The sequence below is a fragment of the Papio anubis genome, chromosome 5 (assembly GCF_008728515.1).
Source record: "Papio anubis isolate 15944 chromosome 5, Panubis1.0, whole genome shotgun sequence".
Lineage (NCBI taxonomy): Eukaryota > Metazoa > Chordata > Mammalia > Primates > Cercopithecidae > Papio > Papio anubis.
Genome location: NC_044980.1, coordinates 142,924,705 through 142,943,435, shown reverse-complemented (window position 1 = coordinate 142,943,435; position 18,731 = coordinate 142,924,705). Strand labels below are relative to the sequence as shown.

At 53.3% G+C, this 18,731-nt stretch overlaps 1 protein-coding gene across 1 annotated transcript; it reads right to left on the bottom strand.

Annotated features, from left to right (window-relative positions):
• Positions 1–944: 944 nt before the first annotated feature.
• On the bottom strand, positions 945–18,618 carry CDX1 (caudal type homeobox 1). Its single transcript, XM_003900358.3, has 3 exons — positions 18,075–18,618; positions 2,581–2,726; positions 945–2,018 (listed from the first exon to the last, which is right to left on the bottom strand). The coding sequence occupies exons 1-3, from the start codon at positions 18,517–18,519 to the stop codon at positions 1,812–1,814; spliced, it is 798 nt and encodes a 265-aa protein (XP_003900407.2). The 5' UTR covers positions 18,520–18,618; the 3' UTR covers positions 945–1,811.
• Positions 18,619–18,731: the final 113 nt, after the last annotated feature.

Below are 18,731 nucleotides of genomic sequence, written 5' to 3'. Positions count from 1 at the left end.
CAGGATCCACCTTGTGCACTGTTATCGTGGGAGCAAAGGGCGATGGCAGGCAGGCTGTACACAGTTTTTATGGCCTGGCCACCTCCCAGAACAGTAAACAGAGGGGTAAGCAGCTGGCACCGGAGCCCCCGGGGAGAGAAGGCCCCAGGTAGGAGACTCGCAAGAGTTCAAAAAAAAAAGTATACTTTCAGTTCATATTGCTCAAGTTCCTTTTCTCCTTTATTCCTTTCTTGGCCTGATCCACACTCACTAGTCCTTTTCAGTCTCAGTTCAAACATTACCTCCTCCAGGAAGCCTTCCAGGATAAGCTAGGTGTGTGCTCTGCTCTCACTGGATGCTCTGGCTCCCTTGATGCTCAGAGCATAGCTCTGATTGGCCTTTATCCTGTTATATTAGTGTCATCTGTGTGCATGGCAGTCTTCCCCACTGGACTGGGGACTTCTGAAGAGCAATTCAGGATCCCTGAAGTCAGACCCTGAGGGGGGCTTTGTAGCTTCTCTCCTGCTCCAGCTGCCCAGACCACATATACCCTGAATGCATTCTCCCCCTCTAGATCTTGTTCCCCCACCCTGGAGATGCCCTTCTCCGTAACCTTCCCCCTCCACATCTTCCCAGGCCATGCCCTCACACCCCTCCTCCAGTCTAGGGGACAAAGACTATGTGCTTTCCAGGCCCAGCCATGCGTGGCACATGGGGGTGAGCAATGAATGTCATCTATTGAAAGAAAAACCTGAACTGAACATACCTGAAAAATTCAGAAGACTGATATGTTGAGTCTGATGATTCTGCTTACAGAATGGACTCACATTTTTACATAGTCTCATAGACCGACTCGAATAATGTTCTGTTTTGATCTTTCAAATGTATTTTAAAGGTGACCTTGTTGTGGGCCTAAACAAATGGGAAAGGAATACACAATTGCTGGGGAAGGTGAGGATGGTTTGTACTTCTCAAAAATGTTTCTTTAATGCTATGTATAATGATTTTTATACATTTTTGAAAAGAGAAGAAAAATTTATTCTTGAAGCTGCATCCAAGAGATTCCACTCTATATACAACACCTGTCCAGCTGTGAGCTCTGCTTGGTCTGGAAAAAGTCCTCTGGGGGCTCCCTGGGCCCTGATGGACAGCCTGGTGGGGGTGTAGAAACCAGGTAGGGTAGACTCTGCCCCCTTCTTTCCTCCCAGGGCCTCCCTCTCAATCCAGAGGCCTCACTGAGAATGATCATGAGGGTTGTGATTCTGCAACCCAGTGGAGCAGTCATCAGAGCCCAGTGCTATGGGTTTTGTGCTTAGCATCCAGCCTGGGGAGGGCTCAGCGCCCTTATGATGGGGGCAGGTAGAGGTGAGGCTGCAGGAAGAGGCAGGTGTGAGGTGACCACATTCCTCCCTCCTCATGTCATGCTCTGCAAGCATTCATCTTTTTTAGCTCCATCCCTTTTCTCCAGGATCAGTCTGGTCCCCACAGGAGCCTCCAGCTGCATCTCTGAACGTATGGAGGAGGAGGTAGGGCCTGAAGCCTTGTCTAGGCCCCTCCCCCAACAATTTGGGGCTTGAGATGCCCATGGGCGGTTGAGATCATCCACCCTGGACTCTCTTATCCCTCAGAGGTCTAGAACACAGGAGCTGGAAGGTCTTTATCCAACAGGCTTACTGCACAGATGGGCCAAGGGGATGCAGAGGGGGGTAGATGACTGTCCACCATGTCCCAGAACGTCAGGGCTGACTCAGCCCAGACCTCCTGGGCCCACAGGAACCACACTCCCAGCCCCCAAGTCCCCAGGTCTCCCGGCGCACAGGCTGGGCATGGGGCTATGGCAGAAACTCCTCTTTGACAGGCATTGGGGAGGAGGTGGCCAGGAGGCTAGTGTTGCTGGGGCACAGGCCCCCCAGGGACGGCCCGGCTGGGGTGGCAGTAATGTCGTGGGCTGTCGGTGGCTGTGGGGGCTGTTGCTGCTGCTGTTTCTTCTTGTTCACTTTGCGCTCCTTTGCCCGCCGGTTTTGGAACCAGATCTTCACCTGTGGGGTTGGAAGACAGAGATGGAGTGGGCAGTGGGGAGAGAGTGAAAGAGAGAGCTCAAGAAGGAGAGATGAGGCCAGTGAGCCCCTATTTCTCCATGTGGCTTTGTAGCTTATCTCCTTTCCAGCCTCCCAGACCACATGGACCCTGAATTCATTCTCCCCTTCTAGACCTTGCACCCCTACCCTGGAGATGCCCTTCTCTACCACCTTCCCCCTTTCCATCTTCCCAGGCCATGCTTCTTCCAGGAAGCCTTCCCTGTTTTCCCTGTGACTGCTCCCCTAATGTAAATAGCATGTGCACCTTCTACAGCACTAATCATAGCCTGCTGTAGCCTGTGGCTGATCAGATCCCCTTACCCCATCCCCTTTGGGGGCAAGGATATTGGGTTTTGTTAAGGGAGGGTGCTGGTAGCACCTCAGTTTCTGCTGTGCTGTGTGACAATGGCCTGGAGACTCAACCTCTCTGTTTTCCTTCTACTGAGCTCTGTCATCTGCCTGGCAGCCTAGAGACCAGAGTCCTTGCACTGCTCCTATGGCTGAGATAGGACGACAGACACACCTGCCGTTCAGTGAGCCCCAGATTGGCAGCCAGCTCTGATTTCCGCCGGATTGTGATGTAACGGCTGTAATGAAACTCCTTCTCCAGCTCCAGGCGTTGGTGGTCAGTGTAGACCACGCGGTACTTGTCCTTGGTCCGAGTCTTACCTGAGAAGCAGAAGAAGCCAGGAAGGAAGGTGAGTTGGGAGGAGGAGGCTGCAAAAAAGGCCCAGGCATGACCCCTAGGAGGAAGACAATCCAGGCTCCCTGAAGGAGGACCCTGAGGTGGGGAAAGACATACACCCCAGGCTGAGGGAAAACAGTCATTTCCCAGACTCAGACCCACAGACTCACAGTCTGGGAGGCAAGTGCTCCTCCCATGCCCATCAGGGAGGCAGTGAAGTGGGCAAAGCAACTAGCTCAGGGTTACACAGCAGGCTGCTGATGGAGCTGCAGCTTCAACCCAGGTCTCCTGACCCAGAGCCCTATTCTGAAGGCCAGCTCCAACAACTTTAAACCGGCAGCTTCCAGATGTGGCTGCACAGCAGCCATTCTCCAGGAGCTTGTGAAGAACACAGCTTTGGCGCATCCCTGACCAGTTAATCAGAAAGCCTGGGGGTGGAATCTGCATTTTTAACAAACTCTTCAGGTGGTTTTGACTCTGTGGTCAGATATCAGATGGGTTTGAATTCTGGAGACACGGAGGGGATACTGAGCAGGCAAGAGTGATTAAGACTAATGAGACGGCAGCTGCTCCTTCCTCCTGTGCAAGAGAAGAGAGAAGGGAAGAGCCACTACAAGTAGAGGCGGAAGCAGAAATAATCTGGAACTGTCCCAGGTGTGGGCTCCCCAGTTCCTGCCCAATGCCTGGGGATGGCCTCAACATCAGTCAAGGAGGACTGGGGCTGCTGGTGGACAGTGGACCCCTAGGACCTGTCAGTTACCTCAAAGGCTCTGGCTCACGATACCAAGCCCTGAACTGGGCCTGCACGAGGGGCCGGAGGCTGGTCTGCCCAAGCCGTCCACACTTCCCTCTGTGTCCAGGCACCGGGCAGGAGAGATACAGCTCATCCCACAGATCCTCACTGAGTTCCTGCTGTGAGCCAAGCACTGGGTTACAACACTGAGCAAAATCAAGCGCCGGTCCTCATGATGCTTAGGTTCTAGGGAGGTAAGTGGATGAAAAGAAAAATAAGCATATAAAATATTTGATACACTAATTGATAAGTGTTTCAGGAGAAAAGGAGGCAGGGAAGGAGGATCAGGAATTTAGGGAGGAGACGGGTTGTGATTTTAAATAGAATGTGCTGTTGAAGGCCTTCCTGAGAAGGAGAATTTCAGCAAAGCTCTAAAGGAGGTACAGGAAAGAGTCATGCAGGGCCGGGCGTGGTGGTTTACACCTGTAATCCCAGCACTTTATGGGTGACTGAGGCAGGTGGATCACCTGAGGTCAGGAGTTCAAGACCAGCCTGGCCAATATGGTGAAACCCCATCTCTACTAAAAAATACAAAATTTCAGCAAAGTTCTGAAGGAGGTACAGGAAAGAGTCATGCAGGGCCGGGCGTGGTGGTTCACACCTGTAATCCCAGCACTTTATGGGAGGCTGAGGCAGGTGGATCACCTGAGGTCAGGAGTTCAAGACCAGCCTGGCCAACATGGTGAAATCCCATCTCTACTAAAAAATACAAAAATTAGCTGGGCGTGGTGGCACACATCTGTAATCCCAGCTACCCGGGAGACTGAGGCAGGGGAACAGGAGAATTGCTTGAACCTGGGAGGTGGAGGTCACGGTGAGCCTAGATTACACCACTGCACTCCAGCCTGGGTGACCGAGTGAGACTCCATCTCAAGAAAAAAAAAAAAAAAAGAGTCATGCAGACGTCTGGGGTGAGGCTTCTAGGCAGAGGGAACAGCAAGTGCAAAGGCCCCGAGGTGGGGCATGCCTGCTGTCTGCCTGCTGTCTGCCAGTGAGGAACTGTGAGGAAGCTGATGGAGCTGAGGTACAGTGAGAAGGGGTTGGGACAGGAGACAAGGGGAGGGACTCTGGGTTTTCCTGTGTCTGGGACAGGAGCCACTGCAGGATTCTGAGCAGAGGAGACATGAAGTCTGATGTAGGTTTTAATATTACTCTGGCTAGTGCATGGAGAACAGATTTGTAGGAGGAAGGGGAAGTGCAGGGAGAGCTGCCATAACCCAAGAGGGAGGGCGGTGGCTTGGCTTTGTTACGGTGCTCAGCCTGGGGCCCAGAGCTGAGGTTAATATCAGGGCTTTCTTTGGGACTCGGATCAGAGGTCTGTCTGGAGAGAATACTGGGAGTCATGCTTGGCCTGGGCTGGTGTGGGGCCTGGCTAAGCACCAATTTCCTTTATAAGAAGCTGAGCACGTGGCTATAAATAGGAGGCGCACGCAAGCACTTCCAGACCCACACACGCTCCCACCCAGGCATGGTGGGTCTCTGAAAGACCATCAACCCCTCCCACCTCTCCCAAGTGCCCCCACCACAGCCCAGCCTTCACCTTCCTGGGTCTCAGCCCTGGCCCTGCCTGTCCCTCAGCACCCCTGCACTAACCATCTACCCACCCCCATTCTGACGCCTGTCCCACTCCACCAAGCCCACGCAGCTTGGCAGGACAGCCACTGGGCTCCCCGTGAGCCAAATGGCTTTGTGGAGAATGGGAGACAGCAGATGTTCCTGGGCAGCTTTTCCCTAAGTTTTCTGCCAGAGCATAGGAACCGCACCGGACGCTTCCACGTCCACTGACCTCAGTCCGCTGCCCAGCATAGCACGGGATAGCCTCGGCCTTTAGCCAGGCTTGGCCCCAGGAAAGGGATAAGGGAGTGGCTGCCCAGGCCTTGGCTCCAGATAGGGCCCCTCCTTGGCCTAGAAAATGCAATGCCGGCTCAAAAACAGTTCTGCCTAATGCCACCAGCACTGGAGACCAACATGGCTCTGAATCCACAGGCCCACTGGGTTCACTGGGCTAAAGCCGGAAGTGGTTGTCAGAGTTTAGTCTCCTCCCACTTTACTGAGGAAGACACTGGGGCTCGCAATGGTTGCATGGCAGCTGGAGGGCCAAAGAAGAGGCCTGGTGAGCCCTTCTAGTCCAGCCTCCCTGTGTAGTCAGGGTCACTGAGGTGCAGGCAGGCACAGGCCTGCCCAAGGCCATGCCCCCTGCTCTAGAGCTCTTGCTGCCTCTCCAGGGCACAACTCCTCATGCTGCCATATTTAGGGCCCACTGAGTCTGCCATGGAGCCTCCAAAGTGTTGGTAACAGAAGCTTAAACAGCAGACCACCCTTCCATTGCTACTTCTGGGAAAGAAGAGCCCAGACCATGGTGAGGGAAGGCCGCTGAGAGCCCCAGGCTGGAGGCCCTTAAAATGCCCAGAGGACTCACAGCTACCCCCAGGAGGACAGGCCTAAGACAGGGCATGAGGCTCCCTGCCCACCCAGACCTTGGCCTAGAGATCACAGGCAGTGGTCCTGAAGGTGCCTTTTCCTTAGAGTCCTAGCACCCACTCCTGCCTCTTCTGATGAGCAAGCCCAGACCCATGACAGCCATTTCATAGGTGGGGGGAAATGGGCTCAGAAAGGGCACCTGCAGAGGGCCGTCCTGACTGGTCATGGTATGAACCAAGGCTCAGGTGTCCTGACCTCAGGCCCAGCTCTTCCACAAGTGAGGGGGTCAGGAGTGAGACCAGATGGAGATAGGGCTTAGCTGCACAATTACTCCTCTCTGTCCTGGCAAGGCTGCCAGTAAAGACCTGGCCCACAGGCCTTGTCACCCCTCTTTGGGCTCTGGAGAGGAGCTGGTGGGCTCAGGAACCCATTGGCCAACTTCTCTCTGGTGGAGCTGCTTGAAACACACAATTTTAGTGCAAGAAAATGGCTCTGCCAAAGAACAAAATGTTTGCTATCACACTGTGTGGCTCAGAAACCGGGGAATCCCATATGCTGTTCCAGGAGTGAGAACTGAAACATCCTCCTTAGTGCCCAACTTGGCGATATCTAGCCTCATTTAACAGGCACATACCCTCTGACCCAAGAATCCCACTTCCAGCAACTGATCCTACCAAGAGCTGCCCAAAGCTCCATCTGTTTCTGATAGCACAAGACAAAAGACAACATACATGTGTACAAGCAGAGAGCTGGTGAGAGAAGGGATGGTGCATTCATGGAGAGGAGCATTATGCAGTCATTAAAAAGAAATTTCAAAACCCCATATGTCCCAATATGGAGCAATTTCTAAGATGGGGGGTGTGAGGGGCGGGGAAAGCAAGACAGAATAGTGTAAATAGTAATGGTACAAAAACGGGGGAGACACACACATACCCAAACATCTGTGCACCCATACAGTTCTTTCTGAAAGAATATACAAGAAGCCAGTAATAGGGGCTGCCTCTGGGAAGGGCACTAGAGTTTGGAAAGCCACAGGTAGGAGGGAGACTTTGGGGTTTTTAAATCTTTACCAAGTGTATGTGTGAATTCATATTTTTAATGACAGCCAGGAACCCTGGGCTCCAGTCCCAGCTCTGGGCTGGAACTCCCTACTGCCCCAAGATACCTCTGAAGCCTGGAAAGGAGGGGGCAGGGAGGTGCATGAGAGCAGTGGGGTGGGGAGAGGGCCCAGGATGAATTATTTACAGGCCCCTGGGACGCTGGAGCTAAGGGGGAAGTCCAGGCTCCTATAACAGGTGTCTGCTGAGGGGCTGGCCACTCCCAGCCACCTAATGAGTAATCCTCTGGGCCAGAGGCCAGTGAATGGGTGAGAGGGAGAATGGGGAGCCCCTTCAGCTCTTCAGGGCTGTGCACAAAGGGGAAGAGCCTTGGGTAACTCACCGAAATGGGACGCTTTCTCTCTCCAGTTTTGGGATGTGCAGAATGTCCCATCCATGTGGATCAGGCCATCACTAGAGGTAGCAAACTCCCGTCCCCTAAAGCATGCACAGTACAGGCCAATGGCTCCCAATGCCTGACCAGCAGCCTTGGAACTGCCTGGGAAGCTTTTTCAAAGCACAGATTCTGGCCCCAGAAATTCAAATTCAGTGGGGCTAAAATGGGGCTCAAAATTTGGTACTTGAATAGTTTTCCAGGTGACCCTAACATGTGGTTGGTTGGGCTTTAGCTCCACAATTACTCCTCTCTCTCTTGGCAAGGCTGCCAGTGAAGACCTGGCCCACAGACCTTGTCACCCTTCTCTAGGATCTGGGGAGGGGCTGTGGAGCCCAACAGAGGTACACTCTGTGACTCCAGAGGTGTCTCAGGGCAGTCAGGAGTTCCAGCCCAGAGCTGGGACTGGAGCCCAGAGCTCCTGCATGTCATTGAAACCAAACCTCTGGGGTTGTGGAGTGCAGCTTCTCACTGGCTGGGTAACCCAGGACAGTCTCCCCACCTCTCTGAGCCTCATTCTCTGTATTTGTAAAATGGGGAAAATTAATATTCTAATAATAGCCAACAGGTCCATGTGCCGGGCCCCTTGTATACATCTCTCAATGACCCATGGAGTTGGGGACTATTACTCTATTTGACAGATGAGAAAACTCAGGGTCAGACAGGACCATGCATCAGGCAAGTGGGATTCAAAACCAGGTCTATCTGGCCTCAGAAACAGCAGTAGAACCTATCAATCAAATGGTACGAGGTTTCTTGTAGTCCTCTCCAACCCTGCAGCATAGAGGGGCTCGCTTGAGATAGATGGACAATGTCTAGCACAGTACCTGGCATGCAGGAGGTGCACGGGGAAAGGCAGATCTTACTCGTTTCCAACAGCGGTGGGATGACCATCTGGCAGGAATGCCAGGAAATGGATCTGTGCAATGGGCGATCTGCTAGAAATGACCGTTTACTTATAAGGTCCCTTCCAACTTGGAAACGTGAACCTCCCAATGTTTGTTGATTCTCTGATTGTGTTTGTTATTGTAGCTGAAACAATTCTAAGACCAATTTGACAGTCTGAGAGTCTAGACACTGGGCCTGCCCAGCTGGAGGACGGGGACAGAAGCCATGGTGGCCTGCAGTGGGGGCTCCCCATCCAGCCTGGGCCAAGCAAGGACAGAGTGTGGCCTCTGCTCTAGCACAATCAAATGGCCCCTAGGTCAGCACTTCCTTTGCCCTCTTCCTGCTGGGTCTGTGGCCCTGGGGGATGACCAGCTTTGGCCTCCCAGGCCTGGACCACAAATCTAGCTTCGAAAACCTTTGTGACTCCTCCCTGAGTGGTCCAGCCCCAACTGGCTGTGCTTCAAGATCCTAACCCCTAATACACACACGCACACAGTCATGCACATCTGTACACACAAGGGCTTGCTAAAAATACAGATTCCCAGGCCCCACTCCAGATCTACTGCATCCTAATTTCTCTGTCATCTTTAACAATGCCCCTGTGGATTCTGAACCACCAGCTCAGAAGTCAGTGGGTCCTGGTCCCAGTTCCATGCCATCTGTGTGGCCTAGAATTAGTTCCTTCTCTCCTCTGGGCCTTGGTTTCGCCTGTGCACCAGTTCAAGTGCCCTCGAGACTCTGCCGCTTTGAGCTGTCTGTGCAGCTGTGAGCCCCACTCCTGCCACCTTGCTGCCTGCCACCCCAGACAACCCCCTCAGGGAGCACATGCCCCGCACACCCTCCAGCCACGTCTCTCAGAGACCCACACTGCATGCAGCAAGAGGCGATGGGGAGCTTACCCATGTCTGTGATGCCGGCCCGGGAATGACAAATGGAAGGGCACAGGGCTTTTGGCAGGAGGGGTCAGGGGAGGTGGGAATAGGGTTGCCATGGAATCCTACTGCAAAGAGCCCCCATTTCCAAGATAAGGAAGCAAGTCCAGAGAGCTTATAGTCACTTGCTGTGGATGACAGTGCTATTGGCCCTTCATTTGCAGGGCCAATAGGCAAATGAAAAGGTGGGAAAGAGGGGCTCAGGAGAACTGATCTCCTCACTCCAGATAATACTTGTAGGAGCGCTGCAAGGGTGGCAGGACATGGGCCAGCTCAGAGGTGGTGGCGCTTCTGGTGAGGGGCCTAAATTGTAGCAGCATCACACTCTACTGAGGTTTGGGAAGGGCTGGGTGTTCGGGGCAAGCTTCCAGACCTTGCCTGGTGGCAGAGACCTGGGCTGTGGTCCAGCCTGGCCATCTTAGTTGAAGGACTTGACAAGTGACCAAACTTCCCTGGGCTTTCCTTCCCCTGCCTGGGGAATAGAATGGCTGTGAGAGCAGTCTGGAAAGGGTAAAAAGCTATGGAGACAAAAAGGAGAAAACAGCTATTTGCAGAAGCGGGCATGTTGGTGGAGTCCCTCGTGAGAGAGAGGAATGTCGCCTAATGGGGAGCCACAGGGCCAAGAACACACTGGCCTGGGAGTGGGGAGATCTGGCTGGCCCACCAGCTGGACACGTGATCCCTTATTTGGGCCTGTTTCCCCATCTGTACCACCAGGGGGAGGGTCCTCCACTGTGCCCTAACCTCACCAGCTCTACAGTGGATGGATGCCCTTCCTGGGACATCAGGTTCTCTGCCTGACCCACAATTGGGTGCTTGTCTTGGCTGATCTGGCAGTCCCAGGCTGCTAATATCATGGTTCCTCACTCAAGCCCTAGCAGGGATGAAGCTGGCGTGGGAGTGGGGAAAGGGGGACAATGGCCAGGCCAGCCATTTTGGGAGTCCTGCCGCCTTAGCCAGATTCTCCTCCCCACTGTCACCCTCCTTCCTAGTTCGAGTTCTTCATCATCTCTGCACCCTCCTCCTCCAGGGCCACCTTTGCATCATCTGCTGTCCTATCTTCTTCATCAAGGTCCACAATCTGACCCAGCTTTGGGAGGTAGCAAAGAGGAAGGGACTTTAGAGTCAGACAGAGACTGGTGACTCTCCCCCAGTCGGGCCATGTGACAGTGGTATGTTCCTGGGCAAGTCGCTGGACCTCTTTGAGTTTCAGTTTATTTATCTTCAAAATGAAGACATGAATGCTTTCTTTATATGGTAGTTATGGAGACCAAAGTGATAACCTACTTAACAAAGCACTTATTAATAAAAACTGTGATGACGAAGATGATGATACTACAGAGACAAAGAAGCTGAAAGAGGCAGGATAGAGGCTGAGTGTGGTGGCTCATGCCTGTAATCCTAGCACTTTGGCAGGCTGAGGCGAGTGGATCACCTGAGGTCCAGGAGTTCGAGGCCAGCCTGACCACCAACATGATGAAACTCTGTCTCTACTAAAAATACAATAATTAGCCAGGTGTGATGGCGAGTGCTTGTAATCCCGGTTACTCCGGAGGCTGAGGCAGGAGAATCGCTTGAATCCAGGAAGCGGAAGTTGCACTGAGCCGAGATTGCGCCACTGCACTCCAGCCTGGGCGACAAGAGCAAAACTCCAACTCAAAAAAAAAAAAAAACAAGGCAGGAGAGATTCCTCAATGCAAGAACAAGGAGCTTATGCAGAATGGATTTCCATTCTGGGAACTCTTGAGAGGGATTTTTCTGCACTGTCCAATATGACAGCAACAAGCCACATTGATTAAATAAAATATAAAATTCTGTTTCTTAGTCACACCAGTCATTTCAAGCGTTTAACAGTCACATGCAGCTGGTGACTGCCTACTGGGCAGCACAGATACAGAGCATTTCCATCCTGGCAGAAAGTCCTACTGGACAAACACTGCTAGATCAAACTCCTACCAGGGTCCGGACGCCCACACTGCAACACACGCCTACTAGCTGCAAAGCAGCCAGTTCTTGCATCTGCCACCCATTTATATCCTTCCTGAGTTTTTCCACAGGGGCACCCTGAGCCCAAGACAGCCCTTTAAGATTTACAAACAGCGACTGCATCCCTTCAGGTCTTCTCCTAGGCTGAAGAACTTGAGGCCTCGCTGAACTGTTTCCTGGTGGAGTTTCCAGGCCACTGCAACCTGGCCATCTTCCACTAGTCTAGTCTGAGAGTGAAGCCCTTGCTACTCCACTGCAGGTGTGGCTCCCGAAGTCTCACATTTGAGGTGGGGCTGCAGTGAGGAGCTCTGCCTCCAGCCTCTTTCCCCCCACGCTGGCTGTGTGACTTCGGTGAAGACCCTTCCCTTAGGCCTCGGCGCCCTGAATGCTCTTTGAGGGTAGGGCCATGCCATTTAGCTCACCAGCACCTATCATGTGCCTGACACAGTGAATACTTGATGAATCCTTGTTGAATACATAAAACAAACCTGCTACTTCCTCTGCTTCCTTAACTCCATAAACAGCACCTCCATCCTCCAGCCATTCAGATCAAAAGCCAAGGTGGCACCGCTGAGTCCTGTCTCCCTTGCTCCCCACGTCCACCCCAGCAGCTGGCGGCTCAGCCTCCAAAGCACAGCCTTCTGTCCATCTCCATTGCTCCTAAAGTTTAGTCCGAGCCACTCATCTAATGGAGAAGAAATGTGCTGTTCTGGGGACAGAAATCCTGCATTTGAAAAAATGCTGAACGCACTGAGCACCCAATAGATGCTGGTTCGCATTATGATTACCATAATAACTGCACAGCACTTATTTGATAAATAGTTCCTTACCTCCTTCATGGCAGAGGAGGTAGATTAAAAACAAACAAACAAATGCAATAATGACAAACTGGGATTAGTAGTAGGAAGGAAAGTGAGCAATGAGCTAAACTGAGTGGGGAGGTGGGGGGAAGAACCCTACTTTACTTAGCTGGGGGAGGTCTCCAGGAACAGACCACATTTAAGCCAAGACCTGAGGTTGAGAAGGAGGCTTCCATGTCATGAACAGGGAAGGAGATTCCAGGGAGAGTGAGCAGCATGTGCAAAGGCCCCCAGGCAGGGAGGAGCAGAGTGAGGGCAGGGAGGGCAGCTCTCTGTGCGCAGGTGGACCCGTCTGCCTTGTTCAGGCCATCATCTCCAATGCCTAGGAGCAAGTTCAGGACAGAAGACACTCAGAGAATATTACTGCTTGCCTGGTTGAATGAATGAATGGGAGAGGCACAAGATGAGGCTGGAGAGGCCAGCAGATTCTGTGGCAGAGGGATTTGGATTTGGTTTCCAGAGCAGCAGGAAGCCATGGGAGGGTGTGGAGCCTAGCTTGCTCCTTCTTTCTGTTGATGGGGGGATCCATGTGGGGTGCCCCCACAAGCCTGAGGGGTGAGTGTGGCAGGGGGAGGGTCTGTCATGCTAACATGGTGACGGCCCTGACTCCAGACGTGAATGTGGTTTCCATATCCCGGGAGCTCCAACACAGAAGCCTGAGAGGCTGGCCCATTAAGATAACTTCCTACAGACCCGCCAGACCCTGCTGCTAACAAACCATTTTGGACCTTCACAATGATTCCCTAAGCTCTAAGCAGCAATATCTGCCAAAGCAGCAGGGAGAAAACACCCAACCAAAAAAAAAGCCTTCTGCCACCTTCTAACTGGGTCATTCCCTTTCCCAGCTACATCTGAGCAATGAGGTGTCAAATGTAGCTTCTGCCTGGAGAATCAGTTCTAAACAGCCTGGCCCCTGCTGGGCCCCCCTCCTCCCCCAGCCTCTTACAGTACATCCCCTGCCTGGCCTCCTTTTCCCCACACCTGGCTTGGAATGTCCATGGGGAAGGGGGGATCTCGGGCTCCCCTTCCTGAGTGTGTGGCTTTATTTCATAGATGCTTGCTGGGCTGTAGACTGGGTGTAAACACGGTGCTGCCATTTCCTCGCTGTGTGAGCTTGGGCAGGCCACCTTACCCTCTCTAAGCCTCATTATCCTGATCTATAAAATGAGTCTAATACTAGATCCTTACACCACTCAGGGCTATCATGAGACTTAAGTGAGATCACCCACGCAAAGTTCTTGGCACAGTGCCTGGCATGCAGTAAAGATTTAGCCAATGCCACAGTTATTTGCTCTCTCGCGAGCTCCTACTATGTGCAAGGCAGGGTGAGGATGGGACTGATTAGGACTGGTCCTCGAGGGACTACAGATGGTAAGTGGCAGGCATAAATAAGACAATGAAAGTAGAGAGTCAGTGGTAAGTGTCATGAAAACAAGGGCCTGATACAGTGCTTAGGAGGGAGGAATTAGGGAGGGCTTCCTACAGGAGACAGCCTTGGAGAAGGAACAGCATTTGAGCTGGTGAAGAGCAGGTTCTCTGAGCAGCATTTGAGCAGGAGATGGAAGGGAGGGCAATGCAGGTCGAGGGACCAGACTGGAGAGGCAGGGAGTTTGAGGTCTGCGCTCCAGTGCACCTGCTAAGGACTGGTTGAGGTGGTCACAGGCACCGATGCCCTAAGCAACTACTGTGTGCTAGCTGCAGGGTAGTGCTTTGCAGGCATCTCTTTTGAGATGCAATCCTATTATTATCCTGTTACAGTGGAGAAGCCCAGGCTTGGAGACATAATCCAAATTAACTTGCCTGAAGCTATACAGCTTCTTATGGAAATTCAATTCCAGGTCTGAGACTCCCAAGCCCTGGCTCTTAACTTGCCTTATCTAGTCAAAGTAGCAGGAGAATGGCTTCAATAGATGGTTGAGTCCAGTTCTGAAGAAGGCTCTGATTGCCACAGAAATGGAGCTAGATTTGACAACAAAGAAATGGCATAAAATGAAATGGCAATTCCATGTCAGTAGGGAGCCACAGAATTCTCCTGAGTAGGGCATGTGCCTTGAGAAGGTAAATATGGCAATGGTTTTAGAAGACAGCTGGAACATCACAGAGAGGCTGAAGGTGAGAGAACAGGCTGGTGGCTGTGGCAATAGGCCAAGGGAGAGAGCCTGCAATGTGGGGGGAGGGGAGCATTCATGCCCTTCATGGGCCTCAGTTTCCCCATCTGAAAGCTGACGGAGTTGGACCAAGATCTAAACCTTGCTCCCACAGTCTCATCCACATGAATGTCTCCCTAGTCCTGAGACCTCAGCCACCCCAATGGGCTATTAACCTGTGGAGCAGGTTTATTCAAAGGAATTGGAGGCTGAGCCTTCCACGGAAGGATGATGTGTAACCCTCCTAATGAAAATGCTGATATTTAAAACCCTCCTCATGAAAATGCAAAGAGAAAAGGAAAAAAAAAAACAACGTCTTGGCCTCAGTCAAATGATACTGATCACTCAGAACTGATTAATATTGTCTTTAGGAATCAGAGACTGATTGAAGCCCAACAGCCTCTCTCTCATCTTTCCCATTGTCACCGCCCCCTACTTAGAAGAAACTGAAGTCTCAGTCCCAGCCTCAGCAACCCCACTTCCCCACATGAGTCGGGGTACCATCCAAGTGGAGAGACAGAGGCAGCCAGGTTTCCACTGACCTGAACTGCTTGGTTGGACAGTCACAGGTCCCAATCCTAGGACTGGGACCTCAGAAACCTGTGTGAAAGCTAAGATCTCACCCACCCCCCTGTTCTCCAGAGATGTCTTTTGTCCCTCACACTTGCCCTGTTCATTCACTCAACAAAATATATTGAGCACCTACTAAATGCCATGCACTGAGCTGGGTGCCAGGATGCAGTGGTGGGTTAAGCAGACATAGCTCTGGACCTCATGGGAATGGACAACATACAAACAAGTGTAAGGAAGTGAGTAGACTGGAATTAGCGCTCTGAAGGAAACACAGCAAAGATTCGTAATGGTTGTAGCGGGGAGTCCACTTTGGGAAATGGTGGAGGGCTTCACACAGGAGGTGATGATTAAACTAAGATCTGAAGGGTAAGAAGGATCCACTCTTGCAAAGAATCAGGGGAAAGAGCTTTCCTGGAAGAGAGAACAGCATGTGCACAAGCGCTGTAGTAGGACTTGGCAGGTCTGAGGAACTAAAAGAAGTCTGGAATGGCTAGAGCTTGAAAGCCAAGGTGAGAGCAGCCAGGGATTAGGTCAGGGAGGCAGGCAGGTGCAAATGCTGTAGTCTTATAGACCTCAGGAAGGAATGTGGGGTTTATCCTACATATGATGGGAAACCATAGGAAAATTCTAAGCCAATTCTTCTGACATCCAGCCCAGCTCAGCCCCGCTTGTGTGAAACTGGAACATTCCTCACAGTCTCTGTACCTTGGTTTCCTCATCTACATGTGTGGTCTCTAACTGTCCAGTTTGTCCATTCTCGAATGCTGGAGGCTCAGAAGTGGGGGAAGAAGGGGCTAGCCAGGATTGGTGGCAGGCCGAAGACCTGGTGGCCAGTGCCAGTGGGGATTGGGAGGGCAGTGGCATGCACTGATCCTCCTTCAGCTGTCCTGGACAGCAGCATTGCACAGGAACTGCCCCTGGAAACCCTGTGCTTTCATTGCCCAGAAGGAGAAACTGAGGCCAAAGACAGGAGGGGCTTGGCCTCTCTTTCAGGGAGAGTCAACAGTTTCAACCCAATTCTGCCCCCACTTCAGGAGCACCGGATAGAGAGGCAGCACCTTCTAGCTTCAAGGTCAGGGTTCCTACATCCTCTGCAGAAGGGGGCTAACCTGGCTCCTAGGCAGTCCCTTTCCTGGAGCCTTGGGAACCCCCAGACCTCCTTCTACTTTTCCCTCTACTCTCAGAGAGCAAGGGGAGAAATGCTTTTTTGCGTGCGGCAGACTCATCTGCCTGCAGACAACAGTTTTCAAGCGACTTTTGAGACCAGAGGATGAGCCAGGTTCAGCAGCTCTTGTGCCCAGAGGCACGAGGTGATTTGTACAGAAGATCCTGCAGGATCCCCCAGTCCTCTGACCCCCATTGACACACTTCTTTTCCCTTACACAGTGATGGCCTCTCTCCAAGTCCCTACCCATAGGGAACCTCCCCATTCATCTCCAAAGTCACCGGATGAGCAGGAAGCAGCAAGTGGAACAGAGGAGCAGGAAACGCAGGCTTCCTTCTCCAGAGCCTCACAGACTGGGAACTGCAGGATCCTGAGCACTGGTGCTGCCACCACCTCCTCTCATATAATACAGGGTTCTTAACCCCGGATTTATGGATAAAGCTTCTGGGAGCCTCCAGAACCCCTGAAATTGCCCAATGATGCAACATTTTTTTCCCTAGGAAAAAGATTTGTACCTTTCAGCAGATTTTTCAAAGAAGTCCTTTTGTAACTTAAACAAGAGTACAAACCACTGCATAACCTCCCTTCTCTCTAATTTCACAGATGGTAGAACTGAAACCCAGAAAAGATGACTGATTTAAGAGGAGCTGTTGTATAGAGAATTAGAGCACAGACTTAGTGGTCAGTCCTCCTGGGTTCAAATTCCGGACCCACTAGTTATGGGTTATATGTCCTTGGGCAAGTACTAAAAGTCTCTATGCCATAGTTTCTTCATCTTAAAATGGGGGTGATAATAGTACCCACAATGATGTTTTAAGAGTTAAAGGAGTTAATGCATGCAAGATCTTACTTAGGTCATGCCTGGTCCGTTAGTAAGTGTTCCAAAACATTAGCTGTTATTTAATCAAGGCCACAGAAGCAAGCGGCAGAGTCTGGTTCCCTGTACCTCCCTGGAGGCAGATAGGAGGTTCTATATCCCTGGGACTTCCAAGAAGGGTATATGATTATGGCCAGAACCTGTAGCTCCTGATCAAGGCCAAGCCAGCATCTGCCCCCGAGGCAAGCTGAGGGTGTGTGGGGAGACGGGGGTGAAGAGTGTGAGGAGGTGGGGGAAGTCCCAGGCTTATTCCCAGCTGGGGGAAGGGGAGGAGGGGCTGGACATCAAAGGGTGGGCAGGCCAGCTTCCCGCCCCCAAGGCTAGGTGGCCTTTGTCAGGACAGGCCGGACACAGTCGGGACAATGGAACATCGTGTTCACTTTCCGGCCAACAGGAGTCACTACCGAGCTAAGGCAGAGCCAGTTACATGACAAAGGGGGGACCCATAACGGAGGTCAAGCCGCCCCTCATTAAAGTTGGGCCCTTTGTCCTGCCCCCTCCCCTGCCTTTGAAGAGGGCGGATCAGAGAGGCCTGCCTGGGGGCAGGAGGTTCACAGGCTCAGGAGCCAAACAGTAGCCCCCTTCCCACTGCTCCCGCTTCCCCTCCCCCGGGGTCAAGAGTTCAGGGAGGACCCTGGGAAGGTAAGGTACAGATCCCTTGCCGCAGTCTGGCCAAAGAGGGCTCTTTTTCAGCCTGAAGGATATGACCCAGCAATCTCTTGACTGTATGATGGGGAGACCCAGCCCTGGCCAGGAAAGTCACCTGCCCTGTTCACGGTTAACGAATCGTCCCTTCTGGGGCGAACTTGCCGCCTTTGCCTAGGGTTGGGTTAGGAGTGGAAGAAGCAGATGAAGAGCAAGGAGTCGGTGTTGCTAAATGAGTGTAGGACACCAGTCTGGGAGCCTGCGTTCTAGTTCGGGCCTTGCTCCGCGGCCGCAGGCGCATTTCCGCACTTCGCAAGGGATCTCGGTTTCCCTATCTGTACAGAGAGAGGGTTAGGCTGAGCTGCTGAAGGCTCCGACAGCCTGAGACTCAGGAGAGGGAGCTCAAAGAGCAGCCCCCCGGGGCGAGAGTGGACAGGAGGGCCACACTCCCGGGAACCCGAGCAGGGCCGGAGCAGAGGTCAGGCACGGGGTGGCCTGGGTCGCGCCCGAGCACCTGCAGGTCCAGAGGTGCAGGGCGAGGGAGGGGTCCTTACCGCTGCCACTGCCGCCTCCGGCCGCCACGCTGCGCCGCATCCACTCGTAGGGCGTCCGCCTCTGCGCTCCGGGCGAGGACGGTGTGCCCGGGCCCACGAGGGGCTGCGCCAGGAGGCCCGGGCCGGGCCCAGGGGGCGCAGGCACCGGGCTAAAGTCCGGAGGGGGCCCGAATGCCAGCGGAGCTGGGCTGGCGGCAGGGGCCGCGGGGCCCGGGCCGTAGGCGGCGGCCCAGTCGTCTTTGGGCGCAGGGAAGGGCGCCCCCCAGGCCGTCGGGGGCGCGGGGGCCGGCTCCAAGTGAGAGTAGCTGGGGAAGTCGGGGTACTGCTGGGGTGCCGGGGGCGGGGCCGGGGGGCCGTAGGCTTGCGGGCCCAAGCCCAGGCTGGCGGGCCTGGCGGGGCCAGGGTACACGGGCGAATCCTTGTCCAGCACATAGCCCACATACATGGTGGCCGCGGGGCCTCCCGCGCATGCTGGGCCCTGGAGCCGCCGCTGCCGGCCGCCCCGACGACGAGCAACCGCTCACCTGAACTCGCCTGTCCTGCCGCCGCGCCCGCCCCACCCAGGCCTTTTATAGCTCCGGGCCGCCCGCGGCCCCAGCCGAGGCGGGTTTGCATTTCAAAGCGGGGGGAAGCCTCCGGGCCGCGAATCAAAGGGGG

Excerpts from the sequence above, each read along its gene's own strand:
- CDX1 (XM_003900358.3), bottom strand. The coding sequence starts at position 18,519 with ATGTATGTGGGCTATGTGCTGGACAAGGATTCGCCCGTGTACCCTGGC. Across the intron at positions 2,727-18,074 it reads CGGAGGCGGCAGTGGCAGCG|GTAAGACTCGGACCAAGGAC; the intron begins GTAAGGACCCCT and ends TCTGCTTCTCAG. Across the intron at positions 2,019-2,580 it reads TGGGGCTCACTGAACGGCAG|GTGAAGATCTGGTTCCAAAA; the intron begins GTGTGTCTGTCG and ends CCAACCCCACAG.